Source organism: Ambystoma mexicanum, chromosome 1p (assembly GCF_040938575.1).
Source record: "Ambystoma mexicanum isolate Mex_15411 chromosome 1p, UKY_AmexF1_1, whole genome shotgun sequence".
In the NCBI taxonomy this organism is placed as follows: domain Eukaryota; kingdom Metazoa; phylum Chordata; class Amphibia; order Caudata; family Ambystomatidae; genus Ambystoma; species Ambystoma mexicanum.
In genome coordinates, this window is record NC_090921.1 from 1459556157 (window position 1) to 1459576879 (window position 20723).

General features: G+C 44.5%; 1 protein-coding gene across 3 annotated transcripts in view; it reads left to right on the forward strand.

Annotated features, from left to right (window-relative positions):
* Window positions 1-20723, forward strand: part of LOC138455382 (polycystin-1-like protein 2) — a 900768-nt gene that overhangs the window by 544899 nt on the left and 335146 nt on the right. For all 3 annotated transcript variants that reach the window (XM_069607102.1, XM_069607103.1, XM_069607104.1), the window contains 4 exons: window positions 15245-15346; window positions 16537-16715; window positions 17114-17260; window positions 19594-19793. In XM_069607102.1, the coding sequence (XP_069463203.1) occupies window positions 15245-15346; window positions 16537-16715; window positions 17114-17260; window positions 19594-19793 (628 nt within the window). The remainder of the gene's footprint in view (window positions 1-15244; window positions 15347-16536; window positions 16716-17113; window positions 17261-19593; window positions 19794-20723) is intronic.

The following is a 20723-nucleotide window of genomic DNA, read 5'->3' on the forward strand; positions in this document are numbered from 1 at the left end:
GGCTGAAACCTTTAGCATATGCCGAAAGCCTGAAAGGTTGTAACCATTTACCCACTAAAAGGGGCTGGGATCGGACAGGAGGGAGCTACAGACATATCTGAGATTTTTGTAAGATCAAGTAGTGTACAAGAATTCATGATTCGAAACTAGAAAGATAGAAGATCAGGTGACCCACTGGACTATCATCCCCCTGAGGTGGGTGCAGGGTCAGCACTGCAGGGCTTCCAGCAACCCTGGGCATGTGACATGGTTGTTTTCAGGCACAGCAGCACAGGAGGGGCAGAGCGGTCCTCTAGCTGCTCAGTTCTGGTGCTATGGATCAGTAACATGTATCACACTCAGGCACTTTTTTATGTGTTTTATATTTGAATTAAAGATGTGCAAAGCTTTTTTCCACTGGCCGAATTTTCTGACGTTCGCAATTACGTGAAGTTGCAAACTTTCCGGATTTTGTTTTCAATTACTACACTAGCAAAGCTTTTTAGCAGATTAAATCTCCCGCCAATTGTCACTGTCTCCAAAATACATCCAACGTGGATGTGCTAAGAATGAAATGCCCATAACCCGCCTGTGTCGGGCTGTGCGCAAAGTTCAGATAAATAAACAATTTTGGCAGCACCATCCTCCAAAAAAGAGTAAAATAATACCCCAAACCTTGCATAACACTTCATGTATCTGCAAATTATCAAAACATTGATAGATGATTGAGAGATTCTTTCACATAATAGTATTCTGACCAGCCATGAGAACAACCCGGAAGTGGAGTGCTAAATTGGCTAAAGTCATCTCTCAGCTAAAAAGCACAAGTTGCCAAGGGGATCCCTGTTCGTCTATTATCATAAAAGAATTTGCTCCCATTCTTATCCCGGCACTGATCAAATTCATTGTTACTCACCACTCTGAATAGGTCAAAGATGCGGAGAACACGACCTTGGAGATGTTGGTAGCATAGAATTCCGAATTCAGCCTTCCATCCCAGCTCCCCTGAGTACAAGACTCGGGCTTCCTCAAAGAGGGGCTCTTTTCCACAATGTACCTCTCTGCTGTTTCAGTAGAACAGACAGAGATGTCAATTGAATAAAAGAGCGGGGAGAACACACACCGCCAATACCAATGCTGCAAAAGAATACCAAGATATTAGACAGTGTTGATGTGTTGATGTTAAACAAATGATTAGAACAGTAAATTATTGGACAACTACCTATATGGATATTGGAGTGGAATTGCGTTTCCCCGGGATAATCTACAAAGAATAACATGAATGAGTGGAATAAATCTAAATCAGTATCGTTTCCCACTTTAGCTATAGAATTGATAACAACTGACCTGAGTAAAGATAAATGGAGTAGGAGGAGTCCAGGATTGAAACAGGAGTTCAGAATTCTGAAGACAACGACAGGAGAAAATAACAAACAGGGAAGTTAGTATAGGTAAGTAACCCCGGACGGCACGGGGGACGCACTAGGGTCGGGTTGGTGCAGATCAGGAAAGCGTTCATATGCACTGAAGAGTAATCTCACAGGAAAGTCACTCAATGTCCCAGAATCCAACAGAAAACAATGTCCATGGAAGACAATAGATATGTACCTGAGTACACGAATATGGTTGAGTAGTTGTTGAGATGATCCGGATGAAAACAGCCAAAATTGATGTGCAGAGCGGCAACCAGGGAAGAACCGCAAGACACAGAAGAGAGCCGTATCCAGAAGCGTTCCGAGTCCAACAACCAGACGATCACAACAAGAACAAGGGAGGAGACGAAGCAATCCAATTTCAAGCAAAAGGTCAAAACCAGGAGTTCAGATAAGGATTCGTGTAGGGATACACGGAGAAGAAACGGATGAAACCGCGTGTAGCTGGTAACGCTAATAAGCAGCAACGAGCCCCTTGGAAGACGGTGGTTTTATAGTCATAAGAGGGGCGTGGCTTGCTGTACGTCTTCCACGTACAAGGCGTGTCAGGTGACCTGGAGTACGTCGACGTTTGTACAGACGCCATGGTAGCTTGTACCTGGACCATAGAGGAGCATGTAAAGAAGATGTATTCTGCAAGGATGCCGACGGGGAAGTCTGAAGTGTAACAGCATCCTCCCCCAAAGACACCAGCAACCCCCTGGCGGAATGGAAGCTCCTGAGAAGAACCGGACAATGCAAATTGGAGAGTGGCTCCCAAGTACGGTCCTCAGGCCCGTACCCCTTCCAATCCACGAGGTAGAACAACGTACCCCTAGACACCCTGCAGTCCAGGATACGCGAGACCTCATATTCCTCCTCACCATCCACCAAGATCGGCGAAGGACGAGTAGACAGACGGGTCCCAGGGATGAAAGGCTTGATCAAGGAGACGTGAAAGACTGGGTGTATGCGCCATGATCGCGGCAAAGAAAGCTTAACTGCCACGGGATTGATGACATCAGTAATGACATAGGGTCCCACAAATTTAGGCAGAAGTGAGCGTTTACCTGCAATTCGCAAATTGTGGGATGATAACCACACTTTCATGCCACTGCGATAGACTGGAGCAGGTGATCGATGCACATCGGCATACTTCTTGGCACGATCTTGAGCTCGGAGTAAATGGCAGCGTACATCCCGATGAATCTTATCGATATCTCTGATGCAATCCTTTGCTGCAGGATTAATGGCCGGTAATACCGGATCAAGTGGAAGTGCTCTAGGATGACCACCATAAGGGGGAAAAAAGGAGAAACTCCAGTTGATGTATGCATAGAGTTGTTATATGCAAATTCTGCATAAGGCAAAGAAGTAAACCAAGACTGTTGGTACTGAAGGCATAAACAGCGTAGATACTGTTCGATGGTAGCATTAGTTCTCTCAGTTTGCCCATCCGTTTGAGGATGGTAAGCTGAGGAATACCTGTCTTCAATACCCAAAGAAGCTGTAAGAGCCTTCCAGAATCGTGACGTAAATTGGGTGCCACGATCGGAAACAATGACCGAGGGTAACCCAAAGAAACGAAACACATTCGTCAAGAACAGTTTTGCCAATTCAGGAGCTGCAGGTAAACCAGAACAAGGTATGAACAATGCGTATTTAGTGAAGTAATCAACGATTACCCAAATAGTGTCATAGCCCTGAACGTCAGGAAGTTCCACAATGAAATCCATAGACAGCATCTGCCAAGGTTTGTACGGCACAGGAAGAGGTTGTAACAAACCAACTGGTTTGGCTCTAGAAGTTTTACACTGAGTGCATATGGAACAAGTCAAAATGTAATCCTTTATGTCACGAACCATAAAAGGCCACCAGGCCCAACGCTGTAAGGCTTCAAGAGTTTTTTTACTTCCTGGATGTGCAGCAATCAAGGAATCGTGAGACCACTGAAGAGCTAAGTCTCTAGCTTGACCTGATGGTATATAGACGCGTCCTTGAATGAATGGCATACCCTGAATGATTTCCAGATTGAGGTCACTGATCTCTTTTGGATGTTTTGAAACCCAATCAAGGATAATTGAACGCAAAGAGGGCTGAACCGAACAACCACAAACAACCTTGTTTGGTAGAAGAGGAAGAGCTTCGATCTGTTGAGACTGGACATCCGCATGTAAACGCGAGAGAGTATCAGCCTGAACTTGAGCTTTAGCAGGACGGTATGTAATAACAAATTGGTATTGTGAAAAGAATAAATGCCACCGCGCCTGTCTAGCTGTAAGACATTTCATAGACTTGAAGGCTAAGAGACTGCGGTGATCAGAGTATACAGTTACAAGGTGTTTAGCCCCCAAAAGATGATGCCTCCATTCCAAGAATGCGTCTCTGATGGCTAAAAGTTCGCGTTCTGTGATGGAATAATTCTTTTCGTAAGCTGTCAATTTACGAGAAAAATAGGCAACAGGATGAATCTCTCCCGAATGCGGACAGGTTTGAGACAATACCGCCCCAATGGCATAACCTGAAGCATCAGCTTCCACAAAAAAAGGAAGCTCGGGATCAGGATGTTTGAGGACAGAAGCGGAAGTGAAGGCTGATTTTAATTGATCAAAGGCTCCCTGAGCTTCTGAAGACCATACAAATGGTACTTTGACACTTGTCAGAGAGGTAAGTGGTGCAGATATTTCAGAAAACCCATTGATGAAGCGTCTATAGAAGTTTGCAAATCCCAGGAATGATTGTAATGATTTGACTGAATTAGGCACAGGCCATTCCAAGATCGCACTAATTTTGGATTGACTCATGCACACACCATTGTTAGTAAGATCATATCCCAGAAATGCCACCTCTGAGGCATGAAATATGCACTTTTCGGCTTTAACGAACAATCTATGTTCTCTCAGACGTTGGAGTACTATCTTGACGTGTTTTTCGTGGTCTTCCTGGTTTTGAGAATAAATCAAAATGTCATCCAGGTAGACAACAACAAATTGATCAAGAATGTCGTAAAACAGATCGTTCATGAAAGCTTGAAAGGTGGCCGGGGCATTACATAAGCCAAAAGGCATGACAAGATATTCAAATAGGCCATAACGGGTTTTAAATGCGGTCTTCCATTCGTCCCCCTCTCTCCTGCGGACGAGATTGTAAGCTCCTCTAAGATCGAGCTTAGTGAATATTTTGGAAGAACCCAACTGGTCAAGAAGGACAGAAATCAGAGGAAGAGGATACTGGTTTTTAATGGTTGCTGCATTCAAAGCACGATAATCTATACAAGGACGTAGATCCCCTTCCTTCTTAGGGACAAAGAAAAGTGGTGATGAAATAGGTGATTTGGAAGAACGAATAAATCCCATGGACAAAGCCTTGTCTATGTAATCTTTAAGAACTTCGTCTTCTTTGAGAGTGAGAGAGTACACTCTGCCAGATGGTTATTTTTACTCCCGGATTTAGGTCTATTGGACAATCATAAGCTCTATGTGGAGGTAGAGTCTCCGCCACCCCTTTGTCAAAAACATCTGAATAATCTGTATATTGCGAAGGTATCACATGGGATACGTTTTTAGAGACAGCTCCGATATGCATAGTAGGTGAAACTAGCGCCCTGACTGGACTATCATGGGTAATACCGAGTAATGTAGTACATCGAGTATTGCACATATTGGAAGGGAACTGAATCTGAGATGTCGACCAGTCGATGGCAGGATTATGATGTTTCAACCATGGAATGCCCAGAATGACTTTGTAAGCTGGTGCTTTAATGATATCAAATGATATGTCTTCAGTATGGCCTTCGTCAGTACTCATATGGAGTGGAACTGTTTGGTGAGTTACCATTCCAGAGACAAGAAGTGAACCATCCACTCCGTTAACTGTTTCAGGGCTAGTTTTGCGAACTAATGGTATTTTTGACATGGTGGCAAAACATTGATCAACATAATTACCTGTTGCACCTGAATCGATCACAGCTGTAGTCTGGAACGAAACACCATGATCTAAAGAAAATGTAACAGGTAGGCAAACTAAATGACTCGGATTCTGTACTGTAGAGTCCAAGGGTGAGTTTCCCGACATAGGGACTCTGTCTACTGTCGGGATTTGGCGTTTCCCGCCTTTCTTTTAGGTTTTTTGGTACACTCAGGTAACAAGTGATCAGAGGCCCCACAATACATGCAGAGATTGTGTGACCGACGATATTCTCGTTGAGCAGGGGTAAGCGGTCCCCTAATCACCCCAATCTGCATAGGCTCAGGCGCAGAAGATGATGAAGATGAGGCCTCTGCTGCAACCGAGCTGAACAATGCTGTTTTCTTTTCGCCGCGTCTTTCAGACTTACGAGCATCAATCTGAAGGACTAAATCTAGTAGTTCCCCGAATGCTGCGGGAACCACAGGAACAGTGGAGAGAATGTCCTTTAGTTCATCTGAGAGGCCTTGATAGAAGACAGCTGTCTTCTTTACTTCAGGCCAGTCAGTCTCTGCTGCCAACTGATTGAATCGAGCCAAATAAACCAATAAAGAATTGTTTCCTTGTCGATGTTTTAAGAGTTCCAGATCAGTAGCTTGAGTGGTATAACGTGTATCAAATACTTTACTCATCATAGCAAGAAGGGCATCACAATTGTACAGAACATGACTATTAGATTCCAACAACGGGTTAGCCCATGCGGCTGCAGTGCCTCCCAAATGAGACAAAATAAAAGCCGCTTTGGTTGTAGATGTGGGAAATGAGGTGGGGCAACACAGAAAATGTAATTTGCATTGATTGATGAAAGTTCTGTATTGTTTAGGGTCGCCTAGGAAGCGTTCAGGAGGAACTAGCGGGAACTAGGTTGTAAGCATGATCGGATTTGATTCCTGCTGTGGAGGTGGAAACCCTGAACCGGATGCTGTAGCTCCGGCACCAGCCATCTGTGACGCTGGTGTGGTAACCAAAGACTGAATGGCGTCCATGCGTTGGCGCAGTGCATCTTGTGCATTGGTCAAGTCGGTACGTAGATCCGTGACCATTTGCACGATTTGATTCAAAGCATCACTGGCCTCTGTGGACATTTTTTAAGGCTGCTAATTCTGTTACTCACCACTCCGAATAGGTCAAAGATGCGGAGAACACGACCTTGGAGATGTTGGTAGCATAGAATTCCGAATTCAGCCTTCCATCCCAGCTCCCCTGAGTACAAGACTCAGGCTTCCTCAAAGAGGGGCTCTTTTCCACAATGTGGAACAGACAGAGATGTCAATTGAATAAAAGAGCGGGGAGAACACACACCGCCAATACCAATGCTGCAAAAGAATACCAAGATATTAGACAGTGCTGATGTGTTGATGTTAAACTAATGATTAGAACAGTAAATGATTGGACAACTACCTATATGGATATTGGAGTGGAATTGCGTTTCCCCGGGATAATCTACAAAGAATAACATGAATGAGTGGAATAAATCTAAATCAGTATCGTTTCCCACTTTAGCTATAGAATTGATAACAACTGACCTGAGTAAAGATAAATGGAGTAGGAGGAGTCCAGGATTGAAACAGGAGTTCAGAATTCTGAAGACAACGACAGGAGAAAATAACAAACAGGGAAGTTAGTATAGGTAAGTAACCCCGGACGGCATGAGGGACGCACTAGGGTCGGGTTGGTGCAGATCAGGAAAGCGTTCATATGCACTGAAGAGTAATCTCACAGGAAAGTCACTCAATGTCCCAGAATCCAACAGAAAACAATGTCCATGGAAGACAATAGATATGTACCTGAGTACACAAATATGGTTGAGTAGTTGTTGAGATGATCCGGATGAAAACAGCCAAAATTGATGTGCAGAGCGGCAACCAGGGAAGAACCGCAAAGCACAGAAGAGAGCCGTATCCAGAAGCGTTCCGAGTCCAACAACCAGACGATCACAACAAGAACAAGGGAGGAGACGAAGCAATCCAATTTCAGGCAAAAGGTCAAAACCAGGAGTTCAGATAAGGATTCGTGTAGGGATACACGAAGAATAAACGGATGAAACCGCATGTAGCTGGTAACGCTAATTAGCAGCAACAAGCCCCTTGGAAGACGGTGGTTTTATAGTCGTAAGAGGGGCGTGGCTTGCTGTACGTCTTCCACGTACAAGGCGTGTCAGGTGACCTGGAGTACGTCGACGTTTGTACAGACGCCATGGTAGCTTGTACCTGGACCATAGAGGAGCCTGTAAAGAAGATGTATTCTGCAAGGATGCCGACGGGGAAGTCTGAGGTGTAACATTCATCAATTCTTCTTTTGCACTTAATAAGGCTCCAGATAACATCAAAAATGCATGGATCACCCCATTACTCAAAAAGCCCAATCTCTGTCCTCGGAATGCTTCTATTTATAGAGCGATTACAAACACAACCTTCCTACTGAAGATTTTAGATAGGGTTGCTTATAACCAGATTTCCATCTTTTTGGAGCAGAATCATATTTACCATGAATACCAGTCAGGTTTCTGGATGAACCATGGAACAGAGAGTGCTCTGCTGGCTCTTAAGTCCCATCTTCTTCATAAGATGGATGGGGGTCATATTTCGCTCCTCATGATTCTAGATCTGTCAGCAGCATTTGACCTGGTGGACCATTCCATCTTGTCCACCAGGTTAAAGACTAAAGCTCATTTTTCTCAAGCTGTGGTAGATTGGATCACCTCCTTTCTAGAGGGGAGGCAAGTCAGAGTCGCTAGTGACAGTGCTGAAGCAAAACCCACCACACTTATGTATGGTGTTCCACAGAGAGCATGTGTGTCGCCTTGCTTTTACAACATCTTTATGACCCCTTTATTGCCGATGCTGGAAAGGAAGGGATTATATTCGCAAATTATGCAGACGACACGCAGTGTGTTATCCCTATTTCAGGATCCCATGTGGAGGATGAAAAATTCATCAATTAAATATATAAAAAATCCACTATTGGATGGTGCCCAATGGTTTAGCCATCAATAGCTCTAAAACTGAGCTTTTATTAATTGGGTCAGAGAATAAACTCGAGATGTTGGGACCCAATTATAAGACTTTTACTATAGATAATTGTAAAATTGATGTCATGAGTAAAGTTAAAACTCTGGGCATCTATTTAGATAAAAAAAACCTGAACATGAAGGCTCAGGTTAACAGACTAGTCACCTCGGCATCCTATTTTATTAAGCTGTTTCGCTGTCTTAGACCTTTCGTATCTGAAAAAAACTCTGAAACTCTAGCAAGGGCCATTATTGGATCTAAAATTGATTATTCTTGCAGCCTCCTGGTAGGCTTACCCTTATCAGATTTTCACCGACTCCAGGTTTACAAAACAGAGCTGTCAAAGTCGTCAAATGTCTTGCAAGAAGAGGCCATGTATCAGAAGCACGCAGAAGTTTGCATTGGATTCCTGTGCAGGCCAGGGTCTCCTTCAGGCTACTCCTTAATACACATAAGTGTGTCCACAGAACCATGCCTGCCTATCTTAAAGAAATTATCTCTTTTAAGAAAAACACCAGAACCCTCAGATCTGGTGAGTCGAACATGTTTAATGTTCCTCGTCTCAAGACCAAGAAGTCTAGGGATGCCACCTTTGCTTCCGCAGCACCCCAGAACTGGAACTCTCTCTCCCCTGTGCTCAGAGTCACTGCATCCACTGAGGACTTTAAGAAAGGTCTGAACACGTTTTTCTTCTTATAGATTTATGTATTCCATCTATTGGACCTGGCCCTCCCATGATACTGCTTTCTCTTCTTATCACCTTTCTGGTTTTTGTCTGACTGTCTTGAGTTTGTGCTCAACGCCCTTAAGCGTTAGGGTACCTGGCACGCTATATACATTTGAAACATAAACATATACTGTCTGGCCAGTACCAGCTTGTTTTCCCTTCATGGCATTCTCTATCATCCATTTTGAACTGGAAGCAATTTATAATGGTGTGCGAGAAATAACTTCAGTTTTTAGGACCTAATAACGATTTGGCAGTGCTGGTAAAAACAGCAGTAAAGTGGTGGTAATTCTTTCATTCGCTATCGAGTCCTGTGGACTCTATAAATGAGGTCTAACTCTGCTATTACCCCACTTGTTACTGCGCAGTAAATCCACGGGACTGTGTGACCGTAAGAGTAAAACGAGTTTGCCTCTTATTCTGATGGAATTGTTTCTTGTACTGTTTTCTGGTTTTGATTCAATTGTTATTTAATGCTTGTTGTATTTTGTTTGTTCCTCTTGTAAAGCGCTTTGGTGTAAAGCGCTGTATAAATTTAATAAATGGCAATACTAATACTAATTACCACCAAACTCGTAATGAGTTCATAAAAACGTTTTCTGGCGCAAGTGAGGTGATGCACTATCGCATTTCCTCACTTGCACCAAAAAAAGAGGCCCCCCCAATCCACAAAGAGCATTGACACGCTCATTTAGAAGCCCCTTTTCACCTCTTTGCACATTTGCTCAAATAAGGGGGCATTTCTGTGCATTTAAAAGTGCATCTAGAATTTGCAAATGAGATGTGCGTTTTAATGCACAGAAATTAGTCACATTCCACTGCACCTATTGGGAACAGGTGCAGGGGGATGCGCAAATCATGACAGGGTAATTTCTCACCCTGTCATGCTTTTTTGGTTTTAGCGGATTTGGTGGGGCTAGCGCCACCTAATACCAAAACATTGATACTGTAAACTGTAAGTGAGAAAGGGGAGTTCGGGAGCAGACTATCGCATTGGCATGGCAACTGACCGACACTTGCTGGATGAAAAATTGAAGCACCGGCCAGGCCTTGATTTGCTTCTATAAGGGATGTGCTTCTGCCATTTCATCTCGTAGTAGGCTAGTTGCCATGCCAAAGCAAAACGACCTAATGCTAAAGTGCTGATCCAGCTGCATCAGCAGATCATAGGAAGGAGCGATTGCAGGAGTAGGAAGGTAGGAGTGGAGTAGTGGGGGTCGTGCGTGGCAACGGCCATCCTTGCCTGGATGCCTTCATGGCGACCGGCACTTCCTCCGGAGGTGCAGGGGATTTTTTTTACGGCAGGTTGGAATTATTGCAAATGTTTGCTGTCGTAGGATTAGAGTGCGTGCAATAGAAGGTTTGCATCAATGTGAGAGGCACCAGTGAGCTAGAAGGTTTGCTGCATTTAATAATTGCATGCCGTTGTAATGGCTCTAAGTGCAGCCATTGGAGCCTTCCAGCGGGAACGTGCCTTTGTTTACTGTGTGATGGCCGGCATGGCGGTGGTTGCTTTGTGTTGTATAGCGGCCGCCACCTGGGAAACAACAATTCTACTGCTTCAAGTGACAGAATCGGGACATTCTGATGACACTGGTGTAACAGGGGCCTCTGTACCGCCTGCGGTGCAGGTGGCCCGCCAACGCATGTCTTGGGAGCGGGGCCTCCCTGGACTAAAAAAACTAAAACATTTGTTTTACGCACTTTGCCTTCATAAAGACATTATTTCTGTTACAGGTAACAGAAATAATTTCTTTATGAAGACAGAATGACTACAAAAATAAACTATTTCTTTTTGAAGTACGAGGGCTCCCCCCACCCCATGACATGGAAGCCTCTAGGCTGGAGGCCTCCATGTCATGGGGTGGGGGATCTCTATGAGTTCAAAAAGAAATAGTTTCTTTTTGAAGTCACTCTGCCTTCATGAAGAAATTATTTCCATTATGGTCCTGTCCTTAACAGAAATAATTTCTTTATGAAGTCGAGGTGACTTCAAAAAGAAATCATTTCTTTTAGAAGTAATAGGGCTCCCGTCAACCCCATGACACGTTCGTGTGTGAGTGTATAAGGGTGTACACTTACACGTATGGGTGGCTGCCTGGGTGTGCCTGTATTGTGTAAGGGTGCACACTTAAATGTATGGGTGGCTTCCTGGGTGCATGTGCCGGTATGGTGAAAGGGTACACATTTACATTTATGGGTGGCTGCCTGGGTCTGCCTGGCTGGTGAAAGGGTACACACTTAAATGTATGGGTGGCTGGGTGTGCATGTGTGTGTGTATGCTGAATGGTGAGTGTGCTTGTGTCCAGGGGCACAATTAAACCTATATTTCAGCGGAGGGGGGTGCTAACCCTTCAAATGTTGGGAGAGGTGCTAACTTCACAAGCGGTGGGTGAGGAGTAAACTTATATGTGTGGGGCATCTAACTTCTTTATGCATTCTAATGAGACCATTCTAGTGCAGTTTCAATGTTACAAGCAGTTAACTTTCTCCTTTAAGTCTGAAAGCACCCACTTATGGACTGCTCTGAGAATAAGTGGTCTCATGTTCCCTCTCTACCCTTGCAATCAATCACCTGGCATACAAGTACTAAACCCACATCAAGAATTGAATTGACTAAAGAGTTATGCATTTGAATGCAGGTACTAACAGTGAAATGCTTGACGTTACTAATTACTGGGCCGTTGTTAACAGCAAAACCTCTCTCCTTAAATCTGTTGAACATCCCTACCTGCTCATGTTGTTGCTCTGTCTCTGAGTTGACTATCAGTTTCACACGTAATAGTTGACTGTATGGTAAGCTTTTGATTGTGGATAGCGGGTGGAAGCTAAGCCTGTGAAGAAGGTTATTGCGGTCAGTCGGTTTGTAGTACAGCGTGGTTTCAAATTCTGGGGCCTTGGGTGTAATTTGAACATCCAAGAAGTCAACACACTCTCCTACTTCATTAAATACTTATTTAACCACCCCTCATGCACTTGTGAAAAAGTCAGATTTGTGCCACTCTACGAAACAGGCATGCAGCTTGTTATGCATGATGACATGACATCTGCAATTCCAAAAAAGTCAATGGGCCTCATTACAAGTGTGCCGTTCTGGAAACAATGGTGCTGGTAAGCCTACAGGCACCGTTATTACCGGACCGGCAACCCACAGGTAGCACCGGCAGAGTTAACACCGGACTCGGAATGAGGCCCAATGTCAAATAAACAGGCATCACAGAAATGACATAGACAGCTCTGGGCAATTTAACATTTGTCTCCGGTAATTCCCTTGCAGTCATGTAACAATTGAACAACCAATTGCAACAAGGGGTGTTGGGAATGCAGTCAAAACTAATAGTGACGGAATGCTAAATAAGTGTGTGCCAACATGAGACCATGCTGAGGTGTTTGGCTCCATGGTCTTACCTTGATTGGGACAGAAGCATTAATCCGGCGCTGGCATAAGGGAAGACAAAGTCCCATTTTACAAATGGTAGTGATACTCCACTTGTCTAGACCCTGAACTTATCAATGGAGTGAGTCATACACTATAGTTCAACATCACAGAAATATGCGTGCAGTACAATTTAACAAATGGATGGCCTGACACAGTCAAAAAAGGGTAGATACAGTGACCATAGCCCACAGACTCAGGCACGCAGTGATGCAATGGCACACATAAAAGTATCAATTCCAAGCTGGTTCTTGACCACAGAAATGGTGTAACACCAATTCCAACACCAATAACCATATTGGTTGGATTACATACTGGTAATCTTCATTACTTTGAGTTCGACTCTTCCTCGTCCCAGTACTTACGTGTGAGGCCCGGCCTACTCTTCAGTATCCCTCTTCGAAGCTTTCTTCTTCGTTGACTCTGGCCCTCCTTCGGAGGCATATGCTCCCTGTTACCCATGCGTCTTCAGTTTGTATCCCTCAGCCAATTCAAGGGTCCCTTCCCATGAAAGGGAGGCAGAGAAGAGCTGTTCATACTGGGGAAGAGCTGTCCATACTGGGGAGTGAAACGACTAAGAGGACTAAGAGTATTGAAGATTACCGGTAAATTATCTAACCATTACCTCTACAGACCTCTGTCCATATTACGTCGGACTGCATGTCATTCTGGCCTGGTTGTCAGCTATGGCAGGCATTTGGGAGGCGACGCTATTTTTAAACTGATCGCCGCCTGCGTACAGATGATTCCTATGGGTAATGGGCAAGATTTGCACAGATCTTGAGTGCACCGTTTTGTCACTGATGTTGGCTCTGAGCATGTCAATGGGTGATGAAGTGATGAAATTGCAGACTATGTTAAAATTCTTTCTTCTCTATTTAACCAAAGTGAATGATACGAGGCAAAACATTAAATCTCACTCTAACTTCACTACACAAGAGTATGTGATTACATTCACTCTCTTCCCTCACCCATCCTACCCCCTCTTTCTCTACTCAACTCGACCACCCTTCTCTCCAGCCCCACCCACCTTATCATCTCTCCCTATCCCCTCTCATCCTTCCTCACACACTCTCACTTTATTTGTTACGCTGTCACTCTCGGTCTTTCTCGTTCATGTTTCCTCTTACTGATTATCAATGGCACCGTCTATCAATGACTTCCTCCCTTGCTGTATCCCCCTTGTCATTCTGTTTGCTCCGGAGGATAGCTCAGGGGCAACGTTCTCACCTTGGTAACAAGATGATGGAGAGCAACACAGGTTCAATTCCCCGGGTCCGTGCTTCAAAAACTCTGGCTATTAAGTGCATTATAAATAACGAAATACAATTACAGCTCACACTTGCACCCCTTATCGCATCCTCCTTTGAGACTTTGCGCTCTCCTCTTAACACCCTGGTGCCTATAAATGCAAAATTGGCATTGCCAATGCTTGTTTTGTTCATTCTGACTGCAGTTGTTTAAACTACAGCTGTCACACTTGTATTCCCGCCCCCCACGCAGGGATGGAAAAGCTTTGGTCTTTCTAACAGTGTCCGTCTGTGTGACATAGGCTCCCAGTAACCTGGTTTCCGGGAGCCAGTCATACCCGCCACTAATATATGCAAAGAGGCGGGACTTCAGTCCAACCCCTTCGGACATGCGCAGATCCCCTTTGAGAATAAGGTCACCCGCACATTTCAGAAAATAGCGCAAATGAAGCCAGCACATTCTGTGAGCTCCTTTCATTTGCACTCATCTTTGAGAGTCTTCTGCATTAGTATCCTCTGCTTGAAAAAGTGAGCTGAATTCTTTTTGGATGAAAGCAGTTTGAGGAAGGGAAAAACGCAGCTTTGTGTATCTCCCCTAGCACAATGGATTCCACTAGCATAAGCTATGAAAACTTAAGCACCCACCAAATCCAATTTTGAGGATTGCACGTCCAGAGCGAGAAAACTTTCCATTTTGTGAAATGGTTGAAATTGTACACTTCATTTCATGACGTGTGCGGAAGCGAAATGCTGCAGCTTGACACACTCCTCATATGGATCGTATTATGATTCCAGCACTGCCTATCAAAATTAGATTGTTAAGGGTATAGAAAGTAAAATATATATATATTATTGAAAAAGAGCACATTAATGGAGCATAAGCTTTTGCTGTGACATAAATAAATGTTTGCTCTTTTACCCTGCACGCTTACATGTATTGCACCTGGTTGATTTCACTATGTTTAAGTTCCTTCAAAGTGAAGTAAAGTGTGTTATCTTTTGACACAAATAAGAATAAGGTTTGGGCCTATTTGACCTAAAACCTTTGATCTAATCACATTTGATCGAATTTATTTGACCTTTTTTTAGTCTTACATGTGGGGGGAGACCCCTGCAGTCTCCCCACTTCCCCTCAACCTAATCTATACCCTTACCCACCCCATATACATAGTTCATTACATTTGACGAAAAAAAAAGGTCAAAAATGTGATCCAATGTTTTAGGTCAAATGTTTTTAGGTCAATGATGCTCATACCAAGAATTAAGCTAAAATGTGTTACACTTCCTGCCCTAGATAAGATCCCCAGGGTTAGGACCTAAAACATGCTCTGTGCTCGGCTGGAAATGTGTAATGCATGCAAATATGTATCCTCTCATAGTATATCCACACATGCACTGACCGCAGCCCCAGAAGGGCCCAAGCTGTGAATGGGTGGGTGTAACTTCTCGTGTCTCTCCTGCAGGTCTCCATCACAGTGCTGGAAGATAATGACCCGTTCGCCCAGTATCGCTACTTTGTTACTGTGTACACGGGGCATCGCAGAGGGGCAGCCACTACTTCCAAGGTACACAGTGTCTTGCAGAATGTACGACTATGGCTCTATGCTTTGGCAAAATCAATTTAAGAGCATCTTCTTGAACAATTATCTCTTGGCTGGGGAGGAGGGGGAGTGGCCAACAACGAGGATTCCTCTGGCAGTATCAGAACAGGAGCAAACATTGCACAACAAACAGAACAAATGTTTTCATATTTTAAATGTTTTAATAGCTTTTCTACCAAGTGCTGAATGTTTAATAAACAATCTAAAGCATAATGTTTTGAAATTCATGCTTTGGTAGGATATTAAAAAACATTACTTACAAAACCATGAACCCCCTCCCCCCCCCCCCCCCCGCCCAACATAAGCAAACTATTCTGGGATAATTGTGATGCATACTGACATTAACATTCATAGTCTACTTACAGGGGTCATGGGGAAACAGCTGGGATACATGCAAGCCTTTCTTAGAGTTAGAATTTGTTGTGAGATAGATAATTGGACTGATCCTTTGAATGTCTATTTTTAAGGCGCCCGTCTTACTGATATTATATTGAATTACTGGCCCGCTGGAAATTTGAATAAATCCAACCAAATGAGTTTTCTTCTTGTGATACAAGCTAGGGCAGATAGATGTGGTCAAGGAAGGATAACTCGAGATAGCTAGGGAGGATAGCTCAGGGGCAACAAAGGCGCGGAGCAACACATGTTCGATCCCTGTGTCCGTGCTTCGAAACCTCTGCGTATTAAGCGTGTTATAACTAACCAATCATGCATTATTATACATTTATAAGGGATATTAATGAATGGGCTTGTGTCCGAAGGTTGTGATTAAAAGGCCAACCTTGCAGATTCTACGCCGAAAAGGCTGCACCCGCAAGGTCAGCCTTTTTTTCACAGCTGTCTTCTGTTTCCTTTCGAGGGGTTCTCACCTCCCCCATAACCCATCCACTGCGCAGTGCATCTCTGCCGACTCCACCCACTGTCCCCCCTATACTGACTTGGGTCCGGCCTGCGGCTGCCTCCTTCTGCCGGTCTGGATACCGCAACCATGGAAGTCCGACACACAGCACGTTGCAGCTTTGTGCGTGACCTTTTGTGCCTCAGGGGTGCAGTGTGTAGACTGTGCACTAATGAATGTAATAACAGTGCAAATGATCATAAATGGATGTTGTAGGTAAATGCCAACCTTTCGATTGTACCCATGTGCATTGCAGGTGACCATAACCATTTATGGCTCCGAGGGAGAGAGTGACCCGCACCACCTCTACGACCCAGAGAAGCCAGTGTTTGAGCGTGGAGGGGTGGATATTTTTGTGTTGACTACTCTGTTTCCACTTGGGGACTTGCAAAGTGTCAGACTGTGGCATGACAATTCTGGCGATCGCCCGTCCTGGTAAGCCACCTAGAGGGATCGGGTAACTCGGGGGGGGGGGGTGTCCCATAGCTCACACGGGGACCACAGCATGCTTTAAACCAACTTAAGTCGCAGTGACAATGCACTTGAGAAGAGGAATAATCCAGTAGTTTAACCTGTACATATGGTAAAAAAACATTTAGAATGGAATAGTGAGAACAAAGTCCTATTATCGATGTTAGCATCCATTCCGTTTTCCCTTGCAAGAACCAGCAAATTCAGTGTCAGTATGTAGTGTGTCCAGAGTGCAGTTTGTGAAGACCACTTGCACAGGTTCATTGAAGAGCATTCTTTTTGGCATGGTAGAACAGAGGAATATGCCAAGGGTGAAGTCAGACTTGAATGCGCTTAAGCCTCACCCTTATTTTGTTCCGCAGGTATGTGAATCGGGTACTCGTTCACGACGTGGCTTTAGATCAAAAATGGTATTTCCTCTGCAACTCCTGGCTGTCCATCGATGTCGGAGAATGTGTCCTGGACAAGGTGTTCAGCGCAGCCACTGAAGAGGACATGAAGCAGTTCAGGTACCTACCGTCCCCCGCCCTTCTGGTGTCAAAGGACACCTTGAAACATTAAAGCCTTGAAGTGGAACCACGCCCTCTTTGCCATGGAAGACGTAACACATTTTTTTATAGTAATTATTTGGCTAATTCAAACTACATGGCCATGTTCTGAAGCAGGCAGAAGGATTTCTATATAGTTAAGGAAACCTAGATCCATCAACTAGAGAAAGGCCTATAGAATCAGCAATGAAGGCCATATGGATAGGGTAAGGAACCCCTGAAAACTCACAGCGACACATTGCAAAAAGAAACACCAGTGGAAGTCTAAGGCAGTGGTTGAAGTGTGTGAAAAGAAGTAAATGTTCCCTGCTGGCATGCCCACGCTCCCTACAAACCCCATCACCACACACCCTCCCACGCGCAACCCAAACCCCCAAACAAACACAACTGGGGTTTAAGGGAATGTTCAGTGCATTGCACTGAAGTGGAGGTTTCAACTTCTTCCTACACTTTTATTTATTTTAAAACGAAACCATTCCGGGACGGTTTCTTTTTAAAACAAAAGTATATGAACAGTAACACTTTTTTTTTAAAGTAGAGGAGCACCGCTCCCAAATGCTCCTGCCCACTTCCCCCACTGGTTTGTGGGGATGTATGGATAAGTTAGTGCACTCCCCTCTGCTCCCCATAAAATAAAATGTTCCCCTGGTTTGGCTTTGAACCTACAGAGTTTGAATTTATTCTTGCACCCTAAGAGTCTGCGAACCATCAGACAGTGTAGGAGTGCTTGAGGCTTGTCAGGCCAGAGTGGAGGTTTCAAGAGGGGGTGACTACCCTACAGTGGTGGGTACAGCCAGGAAGTGCACACACCAATATCGTTTTTAAAAAAATGTTTAGTTCTTTTGGTGCCCCTGCCTCAGAGTCAGGGGGGTTGGGGGCATGCTTTTGGCAGGCAGCTCTAGAACTGCTTGTGACTGTCATTTTCCCATGACATATGTCTGTTATAGAGCACTTGAACTGCCAACTGTGTTCCCTCCACAGTCTCCACTATGCCATGCCAGTTGATCATCTCTGTGTTTTGGGTTGTCAGCGTCCCTTTCTGCAGAGTTGATGTCACTTGGGTACCTACCATTTATTTATTTATTGTGCATTTGTAAGGTGCTTACACATCAAGTAAATTGTGTTTCAAAGCACCCACAGGGCAACGGGGCGGGAACATGGGAATGATAGGCAAATATAATAACAATGAAGAGAAAGAAAGAGGCGGTCCTACTAGGCCTTGTGAGCATTCAGAACGTGCAAGTGCAGAGAGGGATACACCATTAATGAGGTGACAATAAACAGGACACAGCTCGGGAGCAGGGTGACTGGGTACTCCACTGGAAATGAGCAGACTGGAGATAGCTCAACTTGTGATTAAAAACCTAGGAAAGACCTATGAAGAAGCTGTAAATGAAGATTCAGCGGAAACATAAGAAAGACAGATGGAGACTAGAGTAGGAACTCAGCAGGATACCATGGGAAGCTCAGGGAGGGCACGTTAGGGAATGGCGCACACAGTACTAAGAGTTTGTTTGCATGTGCAAAGCAGCTGCTGAGGTTCCCACTCTGACTGTAGTGTCTCTGTAAAGGGGAATCTATTGCATAGTTATGGGAAAATCAGGCTGGATGGAGTTGCAGAAAATAGTAATGATAGAATATTCCCCAGTAAAGCTGCTGGTATTGTGTCCTGAGGAAGCAGCATGTCTGCAAAACATGTGCACCTCCGAATGATGCAGTCTCCATAAAGATATCTTCTTACAGTTCATACAGGCTACGCTTTTTTGTTCAAGCAAACACAGGGTCTTAAAGTGGGTTAAATGGGCCATTTTTCATTATCGCAGATATCATGGGGTTTGGACTAACCATGCCATAGATACAGTATGCTCAAATAAAGCCCTGGTGGAAAACACACATTTAAATCGCAATGAATGGCCTTGGGAAAGCAGGGTAAGGGCTTTGTGCGTCGTGCTTGGTGTTAAGCATGAATGGCCTTGGGCAAGCAGGGTAAGGGCTTTGTGCGTCGTGCTTGGTGTTAAGCATGAATGGCCTTGGGCAAGCAGGGTAAGGGCTTTGTGCGTCGTGCTTGGTGTTAAGCATGAATGGCCTTGGGCAAGCAGGGTAAGGGCTTTGTGCGTCGTGCTTGGTGTTAAGCATGAATGGCCTTGGGCAAGCAGGGTAAGGGCTTTGTGCGTCGTGCTTGGTGTTAAGCATGAATGGCCTTGGGCAAGCAGGGTAAGGGCTTTGTGCGTCGTGCTTGGTGTTAAGCTAAGGAACGGACAGTTCAACCACGTGCCTTCTTCTTTTATCACTAGCAACATCTTCTTCATGAAGACGTCAAAAGGTTTCAGAGACGGACATATTTGGTACTCGGTGTTCAGTCGTTCACCAAGAAGCCCCTTCACTCGCGCGCAGAGGGTGTCCTGCTGCTTCTCTCTCCTGCTGTGTACAATGCTCACCAGCATCATGTTTTGGGGCGTACCAACAGACCCAGCCGAACAGAAAATGGACTTAGGTAGTAACCTTCTTTTCCTGCTTGCTTCACGAGTGGTCTCAATCCTTTTTGTTGCTAATTTACCAAACTGAATATTCATTGAATAAAAGTTTCACCCATTTTGGGTTCTTCTGTAAAGCAGGTTCTGTGACGTGATAACTCACAAAAAGAATTAAAATGATATATTACTCCTCAGTCATCATACACACACTGCTAAATTCTTTGTTATGTTCTGCATATTTTGTCATGTACATTTTAGGTTTTTCACATCTAGTGAAAATAGCTACTTATTTTACCAAATAGAGATAGTACTAATAAACAGTTATCAGAAAGCCAAGCGAGATCGATACTAGCCAAACTTATAGACATGTTAAATACAGGTTCATTTGGGGTATTCTTCAGCTTATTATTATTATATTTATTGAGCACAGACCTTGATTCAGGAAGCAACGTAGCACTGTACATGTCATTGGGGGGAAGCGGGGGACAGTGAGGAAAGCGGAGAAACAATGGACGAGAGAGAAGGCAGCACATTTGGCAGCAAGGGATCTACAAGCATCCAGGGGAGGAAACAGGGCGAGTAGATCGCCCAGTCTCAGATTAGGGGCAGGGGGATTGTAGGGTGTGTGGCCCTAGGTGTTAAGGAAGAGCCATTCCTGAAATGCAGAAGCAAAGAAGAGAGTATCGTGTTGATGGGGCAGAAGTTCCAGAGTCTGGGGGCATAGTCAGAGAAGTCTTGTCTTCTGGTTCTTTTCTTCCTGCAGTGGCAGCGTTAAAGTCTGCACATGTCTTTACTTCTAGTGGATCATAGGCTTCCGGAGATGCTGAGCTACTCAGTAAGGTAGCTTGGGGACCTAAGGGCAATGGCCTTTTAGACGATCGAGCAGGATTTGAAGGTGAAAAGTGCTTGCAGCAGGAGCCAGTACAGTTAGTAGAGGATCGGGGAGATGT